The sequence below is a fragment of the Hypanus sabinus genome, chromosome 12, assembly GCF_030144855.1.
Source record: "Hypanus sabinus isolate sHypSab1 chromosome 12, sHypSab1.hap1, whole genome shotgun sequence".
Lineage (NCBI taxonomy): Eukaryota > Metazoa > Chordata > Chondrichthyes > Myliobatiformes > Dasyatidae > Hypanus > Hypanus sabinus.
In genome coordinates this window covers 107,086,134-107,108,866 of record NC_082717.1, presented here as the reverse complement: position 1 = coordinate 107,108,866, position 22,733 = coordinate 107,086,134, and the positions used below count along the sequence as shown (strand labels likewise).

The following is a 22,733-nucleotide window of genomic DNA, read 5'->3' as shown; positions in this document are numbered from 1 at the left end:
AAATGTCAGTGGACAGGGTGGAAGAATTGAACAGTGCAGAGTCAGTGTCTCTCCACTTGTCGTCTCTAAAACATTTATATTGTTCCTACTTCTGTCACTTTCCCTAATGGTGGATTCTAGCACTTGCCACTCCAGTCTATTTTTAAAAACAGCTTGCCTTTTCTATTTCCTTTAAACTTCCCCACACTCACCTTTCAAAGATGTCCCCTCCAACTTTGAAGCGTTCACCCCTGAGTGCATATCTGAATCAAGTTTATTATCACTGAGGCCACGTCCACACTACGCCGGATAAATCCGTAACTGAAGCTTTTTCTCTTTGTTTTTGCCCTCCGTCCACACTAAAATGGCGTTTTCGTCCCCCGAAACCAAAGCTTTTCAGAAACGCTTTCCAGAGTGGCTATTTTTGAAAACGCTGCTCGGGTAGATCAGTGTGGATGGTGTAACCGGAGACTACTAAAAACGCTGTCAGACGGCAGCGTGCTATTTCATTGTTTTCTTGAATGCACCCTAACAATTTCAGAACAGACGGCAACGAGACTGAAGCCAGAAGAGTTAGAAATGTACTCAACAAATACTTTGACCCATAACTTACTGAATAAATAAGTATACTCACTTTGCCCTGTTTTCTGTCCTTCCTTGTATGAAGCTGGTTTACCTATTTATGCAAGTACTTCTCTGACAATAGATGTGTAACAGCCTAATGTAACATTGTATGGAAATACAAGATAACACTGATGCAGACATGTTTTACACATTTAACAAGGTGCTTTATTAATGGAACAGAGTTAGTCAGTTTTTAATGTTCATCATCAGTCGGGTCATACAGTCCATGAACTCCTCGTCGGTTGCCTCCATACGCTTCAGTACTTGTTTTTTTTTACTTTTAAATCTTCCTGCACGAGAGCCAACAGCTGCCCGTTGTTTAAGTTTTTCTAGTCTGTAACTGAACAAAGTCTTTCACGGCGAAATTCGACACCAAACATGTCGCTTGTTTTCGGTAGATGTGTCCTGCAAATGCGCAGTAGGAGGAGATTCAATTAAATCTCCATTTCAATGTGGATAGAGATTTTTAAAAACGCATAGTGTGGACGCCTATCATTTTTACACGAAACCAGCGTTTTCAAAATTATCCGGTCTAGTGTGGATGTAGCCTGACATCCACACAGTGGCCACTTTTGGTATATTTGCACACCTCATTAATGCAAATATCTAATTGGCCATTCTCATGGCAGCAACTCAATGTGGACATAGTCAAGAGGTTCAGTTGTTGTTCAGACAGACCATCAGACTGGGGAAGAAATGTGATCTAAGTGACTGGAATGATTTTTGGTGCGTATGACAAGATGGTGTGCGCATCTCAGAAACTTGATCTCCTGGGATTTTCACACACCTCAATCTCTAGAGTTTACAGAGAATGGTGAGGGAAAACACAAAAAAAAATTCAGAGAGGGGCAGTTCTGTGGGCAAAAATGCCTGTTAATAAGAGAGGTCAGAGGAGAATGGCCAGCTGGTTCCAGCTGACGGGAAGGGGACAGAAACTCAAATTGACTTTGTGTTACAACAGTGGTGTGCAGAAGAGCATCTCTGAATGCACAGCACGCCAAACCTTGGAGTGGGTGGACAGGCTGCAGAAGCAGGAGACCACGGACATGATCTCAGTGGCCACTTTATTCAGTACAGGACGTGCCTCCTGAACCAACTGGAATGCACTGTCAGGGAAGTGACGGAAGCCAAATCATTAGAAATGTTTTGGAGGTACAGGACGTACTTAATAAAGTGGTCACTGGGTGTATGCCATGAGATTTGTTGATTTGTGGCAGCCGTACAGTTCAAGACACTTAAAAAAAAAACAGCTAGGAGTAATTAGTGCAAAAGAAATAGTGAGGTAGTATTCATGGACCATTCAGAAATCTGGTGGCTGAGAGGTAGAAACTATTACTCAGTTGTTGAGTGTGTCTTGAGGCTCCTGTGCCGCCTCCCTGCTGGTAGAAAGTATCTGACTGTTCCAGCTAACCTATTGGTATGTGAGTCAGGAAGACGTGTTAATGACGATATAACCTAGAGAGAGACATCCTGTAGTCCTAGCAAGAATACATTAGCATTGCAGCAAGAAAACAAGTTCAAGGCTCTTTGAGAAGAGGGAGAAGTGCAGGGATGATTCAAGGACACTGAGGCACAGTGTCTCACAGTTGATAGAGATACAATAGACAATAGGTGCAGAAGTAGACCATTCGGCCCCTCGGGTCTGCACCGCCATTCTGAGATCATGGCATGTACCAGATCAAATGGACAGCCAGAGACTATATCCCAGGGCTACAGTGGGTTATCTGAGAGGGCATGACTTTGTGACTGGAGAAGATGATAGTGGGGATGTCAGAGGCTGAGTTTTCAGAGTGATGAGGGTTTGGAACACAGAGGCGGGGTAGTGGTGGAGGCAGATACATTAGGGGCATTTGAGCAACTCTTAGATAGGCACGTGGATGATAGGAAAATGGAGGGCTATGTGGGATTGATTGTGGGTTAGATTGATCTTAGTGTAGTTTAAACGTTGGGCACAACATGTGGGCCAAAGGGCCTGTACTTTGCTGTATTGTTTTACTTATGTTCTAACGGCTTGGTTTCTCAACACTCGCGGAGCAGTTAAATGTGTATTTGATTGCATTTTCACCTCATGGTTATTGAAGAATGAAAGTTGTCAGTCCACTGGGCACTGATCTGGTGTAGGAATTGGTTTGCTATTGTCACGTTTACCAAGATACGGTGAAAAGCCCACCTCGCATACTGTTCATACGTATTGTTGAGGATGAGCAAGGTAAAACAGTGTCAGAGTGCTAACACTAATGTTTTCAAATCTTTGATTCGCTGCGCGTTTCTGAAAGACTTCTTGCTGCATAGATTTAAGGTGATAAGGAAAATGCTTCTTCTTGCATTGGTTTAAGGTGATGAGGAAAAGATTTAATAAGAGCCTGAAGGGCAATGGTTTCCACGCAATCCAGTACGTCAGAGGAACTGGCTGAGGCTGATATACATTTGGACGTGGTCAGGAAAACCACCACCACACAGAAACAGGCCCTTTGGCTAATCTTGTCCATGCTGAGCCACTTGATCTGCTTAGTGCCACTGACTTGCACCGAGACCATAGCCCTCCATACCCCTCACATCCATGCAGCTATCCAAACTTCTCCTAAACTTTGAAATCAAAATTGCATGCTCCACCTGCAGTGGCAGCTCGTGCCACACTCTCACCACCCGCTGAGTGAAGAAGTTTCCCCTCATGTACTCATTAAACATTTCACCTTTCAATCTTAACCCATGACCTTTACAGTAGTTGTAGTCTCACCCAACCTCAGCTATTCCCCTCATCGTTTTGTATACCTCTGTCAAATCTCCTCTCAATCTTCTATGTTCTAGGGAATAAAGTTCTAACCTATTCAATTGTTTCTTATAACTCGGGTCCTCCAGTCCCAGCAACATCCTTGTAAATTTTCTCTATTCTTTCACATATCTTATTTACGTATTTCCCATGGCTAGCTGACCAGAACAGTGCACAATGCTCCAAATTAGGCTGCATCAGTGTCTTATACAACTTTAACATAACGTCCCAATTCCTGTACTCCATCCTTTGATTCTCTGAAGGCAAGGTGGCAAAGGATTTCTTCACAACCCTGTCTACCTGTGACATCACTTTCAATGAACTGTGTGTGCCTGTGTTCCCAGATCCCTTTCTTCTACCACACTCCTCAGTGCCCTACCGCTCACTGTGTGAGACCTACCCTGGTTCGCCCTCCCAGAGTGCAACAGCTTGCACTTGTCTGCGTTGAATTCCATCTACCATTTTTCCAGCTGATCCAGATCCCGCCACAAGCTTCCTAAACCCCACTCTTGCTGTCATCTGCTAATTTGCATAATCCAGTTAACCGCATTATCATCCAGGTTGTTGATATAGATGACAAACAGCAACAGACCCAGCACCAATCCCTGTGGCACTTCACTAGTCACAGGTCTCCAGTCAGAGAGGCAACCATCTACTTCCACTCTCTGGCTTCTCCCACAAAGACAGCATCTAATCCAATTTACTACCTCACCTTGATTGCTGAACAACTGAACCTTGACCTTGTCAAATGCCTTGCTAAAGTCCAAGAGGACAGCGTGCGTTGCCTTGCTTTCATCACTTTCCTGGTAACTTCCTTGACATGACTACAGCACATGAAGCCATGCTGACTGTCCCTAATCGGTCCATGTCTATCCAAACACTATATCTGGTCCCTTAGAATATCTTCCAGTAATTTTCCCACTACTGATATCTGACTCACTGGCCTATAATTTCCTAGTTTATTTTTGGAGCCTTTCTTAAACAGCGGAACAATATCAGATATCTTTCAATCCCCTGGTAGCTCGCCTGACGCTAAGGATTATTTAAGTATCTCTGCTAGGGTACCAATTTCTGCACTTGCCTCCCACAGGGTCCTGTGGATTTATCCACCCTAATTCACCTCAAGACATCGATCTGTCACCTTCTCCTCTGTAACCTGATCTCGCTGCTGCATTGCCTCACTCCCCTAGACTCTGCCCACCTCATGAGTAAAGAGAGATGCAAAAACTCTGTTTCAGATCTTCCCTCATCTCTTTTGGCTCCATGCATGTATTGCCATTCTGATATTCCAGAGGTCCAATTTTGTCCCTTGCAATCCTTTTGCTCTTAACATATCTGTAGAGCCCCTTAGTATTCCACGTCACTGTGTCTGCTAGAGTAACCTTGTGCCTTCTTTTAGCCCTTCTGGTTTCCTCCTCCAGTATTCTCTTGCATTTCTCAAGCACCTCATTTTGTTCCTACTTGTCTACACCTGCTATGCATCTCCAATTTTATTTCTTAACTAGCACCTCAATATCTCCTGAAAACCAAGCTTTGTACTCAAAATTTCATTTTTGAAGGCCCCCCCACCACTTATTGAGTACACCTTTACTAGAAAACAACTGTCCCAATCTAAGCTTGCCAGATCCTTTCTGATGCCATCAAACTTGGCCTTTCTCCAATGTAGAATCTCAGCCAGAAGTCCAGACCTATCCTTTTCCATAATTACCTTGAAACTAATGGCGTTATGATCAGTAGGTGCAAAGTGTTCCCCGACACAAACTTCTATCACCTACCCTGTCTCATTCCCTAATAGGAAATCAAGCATTGCATGCTTTCTCATTGGGTTATCTATGTACCCATAAGGAAACTTCCCTGAACACATTTGATAAGCTCTTTCCCATCCATCTCTTTACAGTATGGGAGTCCCAGTTAAAATGCAGCCCGCTCACTGGGATCAGATGGGAACTTGTTGCCAGCCATGGGACCCAGCAGCGGGAAGGCCACCTTCCATGAACAATAATTACCTAGGGTCAGTCTGATTTGGGCTCAACCAAACAGGAACATCATGATGTTCCGATTAAAGAAACCTCGATTTAAGCGAATGCTGTGTAAACGCTGTCCATACACAATTGTCGGTCGGCAAGAAAAAACAAACCGTACACTGCATAAAAGTATACAGAAAGTATATTTACAGATCTCAGCTTTTTCGTAGGGAAAGGATAATGGAAAAAATAAGAGCTCATTGCAGTTAACCCAGTCGAAATGTGCACATTGTTGAAGTTGTCCTTTTACTTGTGCTCTCAACACCACGTGAAAGCACACACCTCATTCTGAACTTCTCTTGAAATTCATCTCAAGCAAACGGGCGCTCTCTCGTGAGTGTTGGCCCTTCCTTCTCGGAGCCATTCATCTACACAAAGGACCTTGTGCGAAGGGGACGCTCCTGCCCACAGTATCCCCGGCCATCTTCCCTCCTGTCCTCTCTGCAGCTCCGCCTGTAGGACCATAAACCCCACCAGCATCTGTCATCAATCTCTCTCCACCCAGCTTTCTCCAGAACCTTCTTCCAATTCCACCATCCTGATTGGCTGACACAACATTCCTACGTTGACCATCATAGTTCTTTATCTTTAGCTGAAAACCCAGACGTGCTAAAAGCAGAGCACACTGCTTTTACAGAACTGCTACCCACAGCATAGCAGTACAAATCTTAACCAGGGCATTACACTGAAATCACCTAATATCACAGCCTTGTGTTTCTCACAAGTCTGTGATTTCTGTACAGATTTGTTGCTCTAAATCCTGTGGACTGTTGGGTGGTCTATAATATAGCCCTCGCATGGTAATACCTTTCTTATTCCTCAGTCCCAGCCATAACGCCTCACTGGGTGAGTTCTCCAGTCTGTCCTGACTGAACACTGTCGTGACATCTTCCCTGACTAGCAATGCCACCCCTCCCCCTCTAGTCCCTCCCACTTTGGAATGTTGAGAAGCCAGTCCTATCCCTCCTGCAATCAAGACTCACTACTAGCTTCAATATCATAATTCCAGGTGTTGATCCAATCTCTGAGCTCATCTGCCTTCCCCACGATACTTCTTGCATTGAAGTATACGCAGCTTAGGGCATTAGTTGCACCATGCTCAACCTTTTGATTCCTGACTTTCTCTGAGGTCTTAAAAACATCTGTGTCCACAACCTTTCTGCTATCTGTCCTGGCACTCTGGTTCCCATCCCCACGTGCAGTACAAGCAAACTATCCCACTGGGTATTAGTTCTTCTTCCCACCCCCCCCCCCCCCCCACCCCCAATTCAGGTGTAAACTGTCCCTTCTGTACAGGTCCCATCTTCCCTGGAAGAGGGCCCAATGATTCAAAAATTTGACGCCCTCCCTCCTACACCAACTCCTCAGCCGTGTATTAAGCTGTATGATCTTCCTGTTTCTGGCCTGACCAGCATGTGGCAGAGGTAGCAATCCTGAGATCACAACCCTGGAGGTCCTGTCCTTTAACTTAGCACTCAACCTCTTGAACACTTTTTGCAGAACCTCATCCGGTGTTTACTGATGGAGGAATATGGGAGAACCGTGTGCATGTGGGGCAAAGTTAGAGGGGAACCTCGATCAGCATAGACCTAATTTGGCCAAAGGGACTGTTTCTGTGCAATCTGACTAAACGTAAAGAAATGCAGGGAGGAAATCCCTGCTTAGAATATAGACTAAGCAGTACAGCACAGGCCAGCCCCTCTGATCACAATGTTGTGCCAATCTTTAAACAATGATCAATCTTGCCATTCCTTCCTACTTAGCTCTTCAATTTTCTATCATCCATATGCTTATCTAAGAGTTTCTTAAATAATTTATATAAAAAAATAAATAACATCTCTGATATTCCCTCTATACTTTGTAAAGTATAAAGTTTATAGCTATGCCTTCTTTTAATTTGCCATTTCTGCCCTGGGAAAAAGTTTCTGGCAGTCCACTTGATCTATGTCAAGATCTTAGACTTCTGAAAGTTCTGATTATATATTTAAAAAGTATGTTAGCTGCCTGTTGGTTTGACTTTTTCCTTAATAGGAAGTTGTGGGGGAAGTTGTGCTTGCGTAACACATGCTCAACTGCGGTGCGTGCTTTGTAAGTTTCTCTTTGTTTTCTTCCAGCCCTTTCTAAACCTTCCCCCTCAAATCTGTGTTCAGCTTATTACACTTGGCTTTAATATTGAGGGAACAACGGGGCATGATTCTGAAACTGGAGACAGGCCTTTATCAGGAAGTGTTTCTAATGTTCATGGTCACCCAACTTGTGCATGTGACCTAGGTGTCTTCCTGCACTCACCCCATTAGGCCCACGTGTCTATAAACTGTTCCTATTCATGAACCTATCCATAGACATGATATTCTGGAAATTCAGCAGGTCAGGCAGCCTCTATGGAGGGAAGTAAATGTTCAGTGAAGAGTCTCGGCCTAAAATGTTGCCATTGATGTTGCCTGAACTGCTGAATTGAAACCATTAGGTCATAAGACAAAGGAAGAGTAATAGGCCATTTGTCCCATCGTGTCTGCTCTACCATTCTATCATTGTTGATTTTTTTTATCCTTCTCAACCCATTCTTGTGCCATTTCCCATCTCCTTTCATGCCCTGACTAATCAAGAACCTATCAACCTCCACATTAAATATACCAATGACTTGGTCTTCACAGCCATCAGTGGCAATGATTTCAACAGTTTCAAGAACCTCTGGCAGAAGAAATTCCTCCTAAAGAGACGTCCCTCTATTCTGAGAATATGCCTCTGGTTCTTGACTCCCTCATGATAGGAAACATCTCCACATACACTCTATCTAGGCCTTTCAATGTTTGATAGGTTTCAATTAGATTCACCTCATTCTCCTAAACTCCAGTTAGTACAGCCCCACAGTCAAGTGCTCCTCATAAGTTAATCCTTTCATATCTGGAATCATTCTCGCAAATCTCCTCTGGACCCCCTCTAATGTCAAGGTTCAGGATTCAAAAACTTTATTGTCATTCTAACCGTACATCAGCTCTGCAGGGCAGAATGAGACAGCGTTTCCCAGGAGCAGTGCAATCATAACATAACAAACGCAACACTAAATAATAAACATAACAATAAATAGTAAAAACACAACTGCCACATGTCAGTTAAAAACAAGTTATAACTGTCCAGTGCAAGTTAAAAGTGTCCAGAACAGTCAGGTAAAGCAGCTATTTAGCAGTCTGACAGCCTGTGGGAGGAAGCTGTTTAGTAGCTCTAGTTTTAGTTTTGATGCTCCTGTAACATTTACCTGATGGCAGAAGAACAAACAGTTCATGGAGAGGGTGTGAGGGGTCTTTAATGATATACCGTGTTTTCTGGAGGCATCGACTCTGAAAGAGGGCGACCCCAATAACCTTCTCTGCTCCCCTAACCACCCTCTGCATTGCTTTTTTGTTGGCAGCACTGCAGCTGGAGTACCAGGTTGTGATGCAAAAGGTCAGCACACTCTCAACCACGCCTCTGTAGAATGTAGTTAAGATGTTAGTGGGGAGTGATGCTTGTTTAAGCTTCCTCAGAAAGTGCCATCTCTGCTGGGCCCATTTCACAATCCCAGTGGTGTTCCTGGACCAGGTGAGATTGTCCGAGATCTGCACCTCGAGGAACTTGATGTTTTCCACTCTCTTCACAGTGGAGCCGCTGGTGCTGAGGGGTGTGTGCTCAGGCTGAGACTGTTTGAAATCGACGATCATCTCCTTGGTTTTGGTGACATTAAGCATCAAGTTGTTGTCACTGCACTAGCTGTCTAGGTGTTTGACCTCCTCCCTGTACATTGTTTCATCATTTTTGCTGATGAGCCCCACCACTGTGGTATCATCAGCAAATTTAATGATCAGGTTCCCCTTGAATCTGGCTGCACAGTCAAGTGTTAGAAGTGTAAACAGCAGTGGGCTGAGCACACAGCCTTGTGGGGATCCAGTGCTCAGTGTGATGGAGTCAGAGATGTTCCTGTCAACACGGACTGACTGTGGTCTCTCTGTCAAGAAATCCAGAATCCAGCGACACATGGCAGTGTTAAGGCCAAGCAGCGCCAGTTTCTCCACTAGTTCTCTGTGGGATGATGCTATTGAACGCTGAACTGAATCAGTGTACAGGATTCTGGCATAAGTGTCTTTGTCCAAGTGAGAGAGAACTGTGTGCAGTGTGGTGGATATTGTGTCCTCCATAGAGCAGTTGGGACGATAAGTAAACTGTAGAGGATCCAGCGATGAGGGGAGGCTGGCTGTGATACAAGCTGTTCAAAACATTTCATCACTATGGGGTTCAGGGCAACGGGACAGTAATCATTCAGTCAGGCTACAACTGATTTCTTTGCTACAGGGATTATTGTGGAGGTTTTGAAGCATCTGGGGACAATGGCTTGACTAAGGGAGATGTTGAGAATGTCTGTCAGGCCATCTGCTAATACATCAGCACATTCCTTGAGCACACGTCCAGGGATGTTGTCGGGACCTCCCGTTTTTCGTGGGTTAACCCTTGCAAGGGTCCTCCGTGTTTGCTCTGAATCAATGATTGGAGCCGGCTGGTCAGATGGTAAGAAGGGACTGGCTCTCCCCCTTGCTGTGGTGTTTGATGCTTCAAAGCGTGCAAAGAAATAGTTGAGCCTGTTAGGAAGAGAGGCGTGGCTGTCAGCACATCTTTTCTCAGTAAGGGGCTCAAAACAGCTCATAATAATCCAAGTGCAGTCTGGCCAATGTCTTATAAAGCCTCAGCATTATACATTATTGCTTTTATATTCTAGTCCTCTCAAAATGAACGTTAACATTACATTTGCTTTCCTTGCCACTGACTCAGCTTGCAAATTAACCTTTAGGAAATCTTGCACGAGTTTTCCCAAGTCCCTTTGCACCTCTGATATTTGAATTTTTCTCCAGGTTTACAAAACAGTCTATACTTTTATTCCTTCTACTGAAGTGTAAGACCTTAAACTTCCCTACACTATATCCATCTGCCACTTCTTTGCCTATTCTCCCAATTTTCCCCTCTCCCCTCCACCTATCTTCGTATCGTGGCCACAAAGTCATCAATTCTGTCATCCATATCATTGGCATACAACATGAAAAAGGAGGTCCCAACACCCAGTTCCTCCAGCATTTTGCGTGTTGTATGTGACTCTGTCCAAGTGTGTTTTAAATGTTGTTACTGTACCGACCTCAACCACGTCTTCTTGCAGATTGTTCCATAAATGCACCACCCCTTATGAAAAGCCTTACCCCTCGGGTCCCCTTTAAATCTTTCTCCCTTCACCATAAACCATTGCGCTGTAGACTTGGTCTATTACATTCCTTTATTTTCTAGTAACAAGCAGATATGTATCTTGATAATAAATTGACATTGACTTCTGTACCCTGGGAAATAAGACGGTGACAATTAACCCCTGACTGTGCCCTCATGATTTTAATACACTCTATAAGTCACTCTTCAGCTTTCTGTGCACAAGTCCCAGCCTTTCTGGCCTCTCCTCGTAACTCAGCCCCTCCAATTTCAAAAATATCCTTGTAAATCTTCCTTGCACTCTCTACACTTTAATCCCATCCTTCCTCCAGCAGGGCACCCGGAACTGAACAGCATGCTCCATTTATGGGTTCACCAGTGATGTCGTCTTGTTTGCTTCTGTCTTTTTCTTCCCTTTTATTTCACCTCCTTTCTCCACCCTCTCATTTTTGGTTAGGCCAATCATGCGTTGAGGTAACTGTCTTTGTTTGCTTCTACAGCCAGCTATAGATGGACAAAGAGTGTCGATCTTTGGCAGATATTTCTGTGGAATAGCTTTTAATCATGTGCTTGTGAGTTGGAGCATAAGACAAGAGGAGCAGAATTAAGCGATTTGGCACATTGGGTCTGCTCAGCCATTCCATCATAGCTGATTTATTATTTCTCTCAAACCCATTCCTCTGCCTCCTGTCTGCAACCCTTGTCGCCCTGATTAATCAAGAGCCTATTAACTGCTGCTTTAAATATACCCAGTGACTGTGTCCCCACAGCTGTCCTTGGCAATGAATTCCACCTTCTGGCTAAAGAAGCTCCTCCTCCTCTCTGTTCCAAAGTGACTTCGCTCTGTCACAGTGTCTGCGGAATTAACATTCCATAAATAATCAGGAACATTGTGTGGATGCTATGTCAGAGCCAGAATGTGTGGTGACAATGTGGGCTGCCCAATAAAGTTCAAAGTTCATTTGTGTCACCCCTGAGATTCTTTTTTCTATGTGGGCATACTTAGAAAACTCACAGAACAATAACTGTAAACTATAAACTGTAAATGCAGACATTAAGTACATTAATAGCAATAAATAGCAGGCATGAAATAACAAGTAACAGTCCTTAAGTAAGTGTAGCTATTGCCTTTTGTTCAAGAGCCCTGATGGTTGAGAGGTCGTAACTGTTCTTGAACCTGGTGGTGAGTCCTGAGGCACTTGTACCATGTGGCTTGGGCAGTGAGGATCTCTGATGCTGGATGCTGCTTTCTTACGGCATCGTTTCATATGGATGTGCTCAATGGTTGGGAGGGTTTTACCCGTGATGTACTTAGGCTGAATCCACTACCTTTTGTAGCATTTTCCACTTAAATGGCATACCAGGCCATAATGCGGCCAGTCCGCACACTTTCCACCGGAAGTTTGCTGAGATTTTTGAAGTCATTGCCAAATCTCTGCAGACTCCTGAGGAAGTAGAGGTGCTGTTGTATTTTCTTTGTGGTTGTATTTATATGATGGATCCAGGCCAGGTCCTCTGAGATTGTGACACCCAGGAATTTAAAGTTACTTTCTCTCTCCACCTCTGATGATTACTGCCTCATGGACCTTTAGTTCCCCTCTCCTGAAGTCCACAATCAGTTCCTTTGTCTTACTGACATTGAGTGACAGGTTAACAAGTAGTTGTTAACGGAAATGGAGTATTTCGCTGCATGTTTTCATGTACATGTGATAAATCAATCTTAATCCAATGTGAAAAACCTTCTGGTATCAAAGTAAAACTGCCATCCGTGTGTGTTTCCCTCGAGTGCTTTGGTTTCTACAGCACTGTGCAAAAGTCTTAGGCATATACACATTGCCTGTAAAAAGTATTCACACCCCCTTGGGAGTTCTTGTATTTTACAACATTGAATCCCATTGGATTTACTTTGGCTTTTTGATACTGATCAATAGAAAAAAAGACTCTTTTGTGTCAAAGTGAAAACAGATCTCTACTAACTGTTTCAAATTAGTTACAAATATATAACACAATAATTGATTGCATTGGTATTTATCCCCTTTAATATGACACACCAATTGGATTTAGAAGTCACATAATTAGTTAAATGGAGATCACCTGTGTGCAGTCAGGGTGTTTCAATTGATTGTAGTAAAACTACACCTCACTCTGGAAGGTCCAACTGCTGGGGAGTCAGTATCCTGGCAAAAACTACACCATGAAGACACAAGAACACTCCAAGCAACTCCACAAAAAGGTTATTGAAAAGCCCAAGTCAGGAGATGGATACAAGAAAATTTCAAAGTCGCTGAAAATCCTTTGGAATACAATTAAGTCAATCATCAAGAAATGGAAGGATTATGGCACAGCTGTAAATCTGCCTAGCGCAGGCCGTCCTCAAAAACTGAGTGACGTGCAAGAAAGGGACTAGTGAGGGAGGCCACCAAGAGACCTGTGACAACTCTGGAGGAGTTACAAGCTTCAGTGGCTGAGATGGGAGAGACTGCGCATACAACAACTGTTGCCCGGTTGCTTCACCAGTCACAGCTTTACGGGAGAGTTGCAAAGAGAAAGCCACCGTTGGGGGGAAAAAATACTCATGAAATCTCAGCTAGAGTTTGCCAGAAGGCATGTGAGAGACTCTGCATTCAATGGTCGGATGAAATCAAAATTGAGCTTTATGGCCATCAAACACTACACGTCATTAAAAACGCACCATCCCTACCGTGAAGCATGGTGGTGGCTGCATCAAGCTGTGGGGACGCTTCACTGCAGCGGGCCCTGTAAGGCTTGTGAAGGTAGAGGGTAAAATGAATGCAGCAAAATACAGGGAAATCCTGGAAGAAAACCTGATGCTGTCTGCAAGAGAACTGTGACTTGGGAGAAGATTTATTTTCCAGTAAGACAATGACCCCAAGCATAAAGCCAAAGCTACACAGGACTGGCTTAAAAACAACAAAGTTAATGTCCTGGAGTGGCCAAGTCAGAGTCCAGACCTCAATCCAATTGAGAAATTGTGGCTGAACTTGAAAAGGGCTGTTCACTCACTATCCTCATGCAATCTGATAGAGCTTGAGCAGGTTTGTAAAGAAGAATGGGGATGTGTAAAGCTGATAGACCTATCCACACAGACTCAAGGTTGTAATTGCTGCCAAAGGTGCATCTACTAAATACTGACTTGAAGTGGGTAAATACTTATGCAGTCAATTATTTTGTGTTTTATATTTGTGATTAATTTAGATCACTTTGTAGAGATCTGCTTTCACATTGATACAAAAGTCTTTTTCTGTTGATCAGTGTCAAAAAAAAGCCAAATTAAATCCACTGTGATTCAATGTTGTAAAACAATAAATCATGACAACTTCCGGTGGGGTGGGGGGGGGGGAAGGAGGATGCTGTATATGCTTTTTACAGGCACTGTATGTAGCTAGGGTTCCTAAGGTTTTTGCATAGTACTGTTTTCGTAAATGTTGAGCAGAGTGCGAATTTGTAAATCTGCTGGGAGCAAAGGATGTTGAGAACAGTGAGAGTGGAACACTACGGGAGTTCAGGAGGCAGAGGAGGGGGGGGTGGGTGCAGACACCCCCCTGTCTTGAGACACCAGGCAAGGTCATTTCATTGCAAACAATTAGTTTATTGATCATTACAAAATGCCTCTGATGCTTCCCACTCCCTCTCCTCTCCCTTCCCCTTTTCGCACTCCCTTCCCCTCATCTGTCTCTCAGTCTACAATAGAGACTCGTATCAGAATCAGGTTTATCATCACTCACGTGTCATGATTTTCTTTGAGCTGCAGTACTACAGTGCAATACATAAAATTACTACAGGACTATGAAAGTGCCCTAGGCACCCTAGCTATATATATGTATCCAAGACTTTTGCTCAGAATTGTGTATCCCAGTGATTTGTGGGTGTTGGGGTCGGGTTGATGGAATAGAACAGATGGATGATGGGTTCCCTAGACTTTGTGGGCGAAAGAGTCTTTCCTTTCTCTGCCTTATTTACCCGGTCTGGTGTCTAATCGACACCAGGCTTACCCGTGTGTTAGTCGTACAACTGGGAAACAGCTCTTCGGCCCATCTGGTCTATGCTGACCCAATCAGGCTAGTCCCATTTATCATGTTTGACCCACAATTAATTGTGCTTGTGTAGGCATTAGTAATGATCTTTCAAAACCACTAGATGCTGGAATGGTTTTACAGGACTGGAAAATTGCAAGTGTCACTCCATTCTTCAAGAAGGGAGAGTGGTAGAAGAAAGGAAATTCTAGGCCAGTTAGTCTGATCTCAGAGGTTGGGAAGATGTTGCAGTTCATTTTTAAGGATGTGGTATCGGAGTACTTGGAGGTCCTTGATAAAATAGGCCATAGTCATCATGGTTTCCTTGAGAGAAAACCTTGCTTGACAAATCTGTTAGAATTTTGTTTGGAGAATAACAGGCAGGATAGACAAAAGTGCATGTTGTTTACTTGGATTTTCAGAATGTCTTTGACAAGGTGCTGCATGTGAGGCTGCTTACGAAGATAAGAGCCCATGGTATTATAGGAAAGGAACTAGCATGGATAAAGCAGTGGCTGACTGGCAGGAGGCAGAGTGGGAATAAAGGGGAGCTTTTCTGGTTGGCTGCCAGTGACTAGTGGTGTTTTTCAGGGGTTGGTGTTGGGATTGTTTCTTTTCACATTGTATGTCTATGATTTGGATGGTGGAATTGATGGCTTTGTGGCCAGATTTGTGGACAACATGAAGTTAGTGTTGAGGAAGCAAGTAGTCTGTATATTGGGGAAAATGGGCAAAGAATTGGCAGATGAAATATAGGGAAGTGTTTGATCATGCACTTGGTAGAAGAAATAAAGGCATAAACTGTTTTCTAAATAGGGATAAAATTCATAAATCTAAAGTGCAAAGGGACTTGGGAGGCATTGTGCATGATTCCCTAGAAGTTAACTTGCAGATTGAATCAACGGTAAGGAAGGCTAATGCAATATTAGCATTCATTTTGAGGGGACTAGAATATAAAAGTAAGGAGTTAATGCTGAGGTTTTATAAGGCATCATTCAGACTACACTTGGAGTATTGTGAGCTGGTTTGGTCTTATCTAAGAAAGGGATGTGCCAGCATTGGAGAGGGACCAGAAGAGGTTCATGAGAATGATTCCAGGAATAAAAGGGTTAATGTATCAGGGCCATTTGATGGCTATGGGCTTGTACTCACTTGAGTTTGGAAGAATTTGTACAGGGCCCTGGTGAGACCACACCTGGAATATTGTGTACAGTTTTGGTCTCCAGGTTTAAGGAAGGACATTTTGGCAATTGAGGAAGTGCAGCGTAGATTCACTAGGTTGATTCCTGGGATGGCAGGGCTGTCTTAAGCAGAGAGATTGGAGAGATTGGGCTTGTACACGCTGGAATTGAGGAGATTGAGAGGGGATCTGATTGAAATGTTTAAGATAATTAAAGGATTTGATAGGTTTGAGGCAGGAAATATGTTCCAGATGTTGGGAGAGTCCAGTACCAGAGGGCATGGATTGAGAATAAGAGGTCAGTTATTTAAAACAGAGTTGAGGAAGAGCTTCTTCTCCCAGAGAGTTGTGGAGGTGTGGAATGCACTGCCTCGGAAGACGGTGGAGGCCAATTCTCTGGATGCTTTCAAGAAGGAGCTAGATAGATATCTGATGGATAGGGGAATCAAGGGATATGGGGACAGGGCAGGGACTGGGTATTGATAGTGAATGATCAGCCATTATCTCAGAATGGCGGTGCAGACTCGAGGGGCCGAATGGTCTACTTCTGCACCTATTGTCTATGTCATTGAAACCTATCAAACATTGAAAGGACTAGACAGAGTAGATGTGGGGAAGATATTTCCTATGGTGTGTGTGTCTCGGACGAGAGGGCATAGCCTCAGAATAGAAGGACATCCATTTAGAAAGGAGATGGGGAGTTTCTTAAGCTGGAGGGTGGTGAATCTGTGGAATCCATTATCATGGACAGCTGTGGAGGCCAAGTCACTGAGTATATTTAAATCAGAGGCTCATGGCTCCTTGATTAGTCAGGGCCTCAGAGGTTATGGGGAGAAGGCAGTCCTGATGAAAGATCTCTGCTCAAAACCTTGACACTAGTCCTTTCCGTAGATGCTGCCTGAGCTGCTGAGTTCTTCCAGCTTTTTGTGTGCCCCCTTGTATTAGCTATCTCCTCCTTTGGGGGATAAAATCTGGTCATCTGTTCAATCCATACCCCTTGTAATTTAGCAGCAGGGATGCTGTGTGCAGAATTTCACCTTGTGCATATTCATCCAGAACGGAATGACCAGGTTAATGGTTTACTGTTCCTCTCCAAGCAGCTGGTTAGGTATCCAGTGCTGGTGGGCGTGAACGCGTGGATCCCATGGCATTGAGCTTTGATAAAGGAATGTGTCCATACTTTTTTTTTTAAAATGGCTCTTAAAATTGTTGCTAACAAAAAGAGGGTAGTTAAACAGGCTGGGTCATTTGTTGTACCGTTGGAGAATTAGCAGGCTTGGCACTGCGGTGTTACCTTCGTGGTGTGCAGTTTTCATACTGAAAAGATATAAGTAAGGTTGAAGGAGAAGAGCGAAAATTTACAAGTACTTTACAAGTCCTGAAGAAGGGTCTCAGCCTGAAGTGCCGACTGTTTACTCTTTTCCAAAGATGCTCAAGATTCATTTACTATCAAAGAATGTATACATTATACAACCTTGAAATTGGCTCGCTCACAGGTAGTCACAAAGCAAGAAATCCAAAAGAACCCAATCAAAGGGGAAAAGAATATAAAAGAGCAACATGCAAACAGTTGAAGTGAATCTTAACAGCACTCTGAACCAAAATTGAGTCCTCTGATCAGAACTCCCAGGCACCCCAGAGCAGGCTCAAAGCCTCGCCAATAGTTTTTCATATTAGCAGACACAGAGCACAGCAGCTGGGGGCAGTCTTCATAGCCTCAGCACCATGGAGATTACCTTCATGGAGAGCGAGCGAAATCGGCTCTCGTCCTGACTGACACCCTCTCTTTTCAGTCTAACTGGGCCAGCATTTAAATTGACTCAACAATGGAACAGCAGAAAGCTCCGGTGCTCTGGAGAGAGGAGTGAAGATCACGGAGAGTGCATGAAATCTGCTCTTGCCACCTTACAGTAGGATCTGGATGCAGTGAAAGGATCCGGGCTTAGACCATGCTGCCCAGTAACTCGCTCAAGGCCCAGGTTCCATTGCCCAGCCCAAAGCCACTCTCAGCTCTTCAGATCAGCTCTCACCCAGAGTGATCCAGCCTCGCACCCAGTCCAGTTGAATGAGCATCAGAACTTCTCTGCCCAGGCCCCAGTTTCTCCTTTCAGCGCTCAGGGTGGTCCAATCTCGCTCGCGGGCATCAGAACTTCGTCTGCAGCAAACTGTCCCTGCTCCTCCTATGAACTCGCCTCACCATCGTTCACCCACAGTTTACCACAGAAAAGGTATTGTTGGTGATGTTTTTGGTTGGATTTCTTGACTACCTGAAGCTGTCGCACACTTTCAGTAGCGCCATCTTAACTGGAAGCCAAAAGCAGAAACTGGATGCCGCCTGGCCTGCTGTGTTCCTCGAGCATTTTGTACGTGTTACAAGGGTGTTGCTGGGTCTGGAGGACCCGCGTTATAAGGGAAGATTGAATAGGTTAGGACTTTATTCCAAGGAATGTCGAAGACTGAGGGGAGATTTAGTAGAGGTATACAAAATTATGAGGGGTATAGATAAGGTAAATGCAAGCGGGGTTTTTCTGCTGAGGTTGGGTAGGACTACAGCTAGAGGTCATGGGTTAAAGGCGGAGGTTATTGTAGACGCATTGGTAATCATTTACCAAAAATCCCTAGACTGGGCAAGTCCCGGCGGATTGGAAGACAGCAACTATCACACCACTTTTTAAAAAAATAATACAGGCAAGAGACAGGCAACTATAGGCCAGTTAGTTTAACATCTGTAGTCAGGAAAATGCTTGAAGTTGTCATTAAGGAAGAAATAGCGAAACATTTAGAAAGGAGTGGTTCCATTAGACAGATACAGCATGGATTCAGAAAGGGCAGGTCCTGTATGAAAACTTACTGGAGTTCCTTGAGGACATATTGAGTGTAGTGGATAGGGGGGAATGGGTGGATGTCGTATACTTGGATTTCCAGAAGGCGTTCGATAAGGTGCCGCACAAGAAACTTATAAGATACGGATGCATGGAGTTGGACAAAGTGTATTGGCGTGGATAGTGGATTGGTTAACCAATAGAAGGCAGAGAGTTGGTATAAATGGGTGTTTCTCCGATTGGCAGTCAGTGGTGAGTGGGGTGCCACGGCGTCGGTGCTGGGCCCGCAGCGGTTTACTATTTACATTGATGGTAGAGGGGAATGAGTGTAGTGTAGCAAAATTTGCTGATGACACTAAAACTGAGTGGAAAAGCAAATTGTACAGAGGGCGTGGAGAGTCTGCAGAGGGATATAGATAAGTGAGTGGGCGAAGGTCTGGCAGATGGAATACAACATTGGTAAATGGGAGATCATCCACTTTGGAAGGAATAATAGAAGAGCAGATTATTTAAATGGTGAAATATTGTATCATGCTGTTATGCAGAGGGGCTTGGGAGCACTTGTTCATGAATCACAAAAAGTTGGCTTGCAGGTACAACAGGTTATTAAGAAGGCAAATGGAATAATGGCCATTGCTAGAGGGATGGAATTCAAGAGCAGGGAGGTCATGCTGCAACTCTACAGGGTACTGGTGAGGCCGCACCTGGAGTACTGTGTGCAGTTCTGGTCTCCATACTTGAGGAAGAATATACTGGCTTTGGAGGCAGTGCAGAGGAGGTTCACCAGGTTGATTCCAGAGATGAAGGGGTTAATCTGTGAGGAGAGATTGAGTCACCTGGGACTGTACACACTGGAACTCAGAAGAATGAGAGGGGATCTTCTTATAGAAACGTACAAAATTTTGAAAGGGATAGATAAGATAGAAGTAGAAAAGTTGTTTCCATTGCTAGGTGAGACTAGAACTAGGGGACATTGTCTTAAGATTCAGGGCAGAAGATTTGGGACAGAGATGAGGGGAAACTGTTTTTTCCCAGAGAGTGGTGAATCTGTGGAATTCTCTGCCCAGGGAATTGAGACTTCTTCACTAAATATATTTAAGATACAGTTAGATAGATTTTTACATAGTAGGGGGAATTAAAGGTTATGGGGAAAAGGCAGGTAGATGGAGCTGAGTTTACGGACAGATCAGCTGTGATCTTATTGAATGGTGGGGCAGGCTCAATGGGCCAGATGGCCTACTCCTGCTCCTATTCCTTGTGTTCTTATGTTAAAGGTGAAATGTTTAAGGTGAATATAAGGGGAAACTTCTTCACTCAGACTGTCGAGTGTCAGCACAAGTGGTGCATGCAAGCTGGGTTTCAACGTTTAAGAGAAGTTTATGTAACCCCCTGGGTCGCCTCAGGCTCGCTCAGCTCGTTTCGTCTAGGGGGAGCAGCCTTCGGCCCCGCCAAACTGGGTAATCAGCTGGTGTGGATGCTGTGTGATGTCCCCGCCTCACCCAAAAACAGACAGTACACCATATGCGATTAAATGAGTACAATTTATAAAGGTTACTATAACTAAGTGATTAATAACGATACAGTATATATGAAGAGAAAATTAAAGAAAAGGCGCCAAACTTATCAAAGTCCAAACCACTTCGTGCACAGCCGTTGGAGCTCAATTTCTGAAGTCTTCTGGCCACCATTCGATCCCCTCCGAACTCCTCGACTCGCAGCTCAGGACCCTCCGAACTCCTCGGACTCTCCAAACCGCTCAGGACCCTCCGAGTGGTCAACCAAGCACATCTAGCTTCATCCCCCCCCCTCCTCAGAGAATCTCCCGGCCTCGGACCCCCCTTTGGGGTCCGATCCTCGCCCAGCTTAGAGCATTATGTCCTCTCTCTCGACCCCCTCGCGCCGATCTTCCCAAAAGCCCGTCAACAAAAGCTTACAGACTCAGAAGAAAGAACATTAATCCCCATTTGGTTTACAAAGGAATACCATTCTCGGTATCAGTAAATTAGCATTCCTGCTAGTTAACAAAAAGAAACCCTTTCCCAACAGTAACAAAGAAAAAAGAAGAAACCCCCTTTACATTTAGATAGGTACGTGGATGGTAGGGGTCTGGAGGGATATGGTCTGGGTGCAGGCTGATGGGAGTTTAAATTGTTTGGCGTGACTAGATGGGCCAAAGAGCCTATTTCTGTGCTGTATTTCTCTATGACTCTGAGGTTATTGCCCAAATCACGATGGCACAACAGGTAGAGCTGTTGCCTTTGCAGCATCAGAGACCTGGGTTCAATCCTGGCTTCGGGTAGTATTTGTATGGACCACATGTTATCATGTGACCATGTAGGTTTCCCCCCACTCCCAAAGATGGTATTTGGCCACTGTTCATTCTCCCTGATATGGTAGAATCTAGGGGTGTTGATGAGAATGTTGGGTGGGGGGGTGGTGGAGAATAAATGGTGGGATTAGTTTAGTGCAAGCAATAATTGATGGTTAGTACAGTCTTGGTGGGCAGAAAGGCCTCTTTCTATGATACAACTCTGACTGAAATTTATCAGATTAAAAAAATAACCAAAATATTAAATATATTAAAAATATTAAATTCAAAATATTAGGCCAAGTCTTTGGGTATGTATAAAGTAGAGGTTGATAGATTCTTGATTTGTCAGGGCATAAAAGGTTTACAGGGAGAAGGGAGGAGAATTGGGTTGAGAGGGATAATAAATCAGCCATGATGGAATGACGAAGCAGACTCAATGGGCCCAGTGGCCTAATTCTACTCGGATGTCTGCAGTTCCAGACTAGCCCATAGCATCTGCATTTGTTCAGCCGCTGCAGTAATGCAGGTGTAGACCCTCTAATCTACATGCAGCAAGTTCCCAGAAGCAGGGTCTAGATCTACAATGTTAGGTGAGTGTCGGATAGTCTCCCTCTTCAACATGGTGCCTGTGATCTTTTACATACTCCTGAGAGAAAACTTCAAAGCTTTGGACATTCAATCTTCTCCCTTCTCCCATCAGGCAGAAGATACAACAGCCTGAAAGCTTGTACCACCAGGCTGAAGCGACAGTCTCTATTCTGCTGTTATCAGACTCTTGAACAGACATCTTGTGCAATTTAAAATGTACTCATGGTCTCAGTCTACCATGTCATGATCTTGCACTTTGTTTACCTGCCCTTTATTCACCATGGTTTTACCTTATTCTAGCTCAATGGGCTGTGTAACGATTTGATCAGTATAAACAGCATGCAAGAGAAGCCTTTCACTGTATCTTGGTAAATGTGACAATAGTGAACCAAACCAGTACACCTCATTAAGATAGTTCAATTGGGTTATTCAAACATGAAGTGGTTATAACAACCCCCTGTCAATTCTCCTTCATCAAACTTCTCCAGGTCCCTGTCAATATTCCCATAATTATAGCTTCTAAAATATTCCCTACTATTAAGATTAAAGTAACCATCCTGCAGTTAAAATGGACTCTTAGTTTCACAGTCTACCACAGTGAGTTTCTGAATGTTCGTTGCCTGCTCTTGCCCATGTAACTTGTATGCTTTGGACACAGTTTACCAACCGGTTCAGAGCCACGTTCATGTTGTGAAGTGTCGACTGTGAAAGCTGACCCAAGTCTTGTCCTGTGCTGTCGCTGCAGGGAGGCTCATGCACCTCTACGCCATTTGTGTGGATTGCCTGGAAGGAGTGCACAAGATAATTTGCATCAAATGCAAGTCACGGTGGGATGGCAGCTGGCATCAGCTGGGAACCATGTACACGTACGATATCCTTGCTGCGTCTCCATGCTGTCAGGTGAGTGCCGGACTTGGTTTCATTTCTGCCCGTTAGACACTACGTTTAAAGTTAGTTTGCCAAGATGGTAGGGGTGTGTGTAAACAAGTGAATGTGTGATCCATATCTCTTCTCACTTGCTGAAAGATGGACTCCCTTCTCCCAAGCACAAAAGAATCTGTAGTTGGGTCCTGATGAAGAATCTTGGCCAGAATGTCAACTCTTTATTCCTCTCCAGAGATGCTGCCTGAGCTGCTGAGTTCCTCCAGCGTTTTGTGTGTGTTAATCTGGGTTTCCAACAT

At 44.2% G+C, this 22,733-nt stretch overlaps 1 protein-coding gene across 1 annotated transcript in view; it reads left to right on the top strand.

The window, feature by feature from the left end:
- Positions 1 to 22,733, top strand: part of heca (hdc homolog, cell cycle regulator) — a 39,923-nt gene that overhangs the window by 9,149 nt on the left and 8,041 nt on the right. Inside the window, exon 3 of the mRNA XM_059986638.1 lies at positions 22,298 to 22,452. Within this exon, the coding sequence (XP_059842621.1) occupies positions 22,298 to 22,452 (155 nt within the window). The remainder of the gene's footprint in view (positions 1 to 22,297; positions 22,453 to 22,733) is intronic.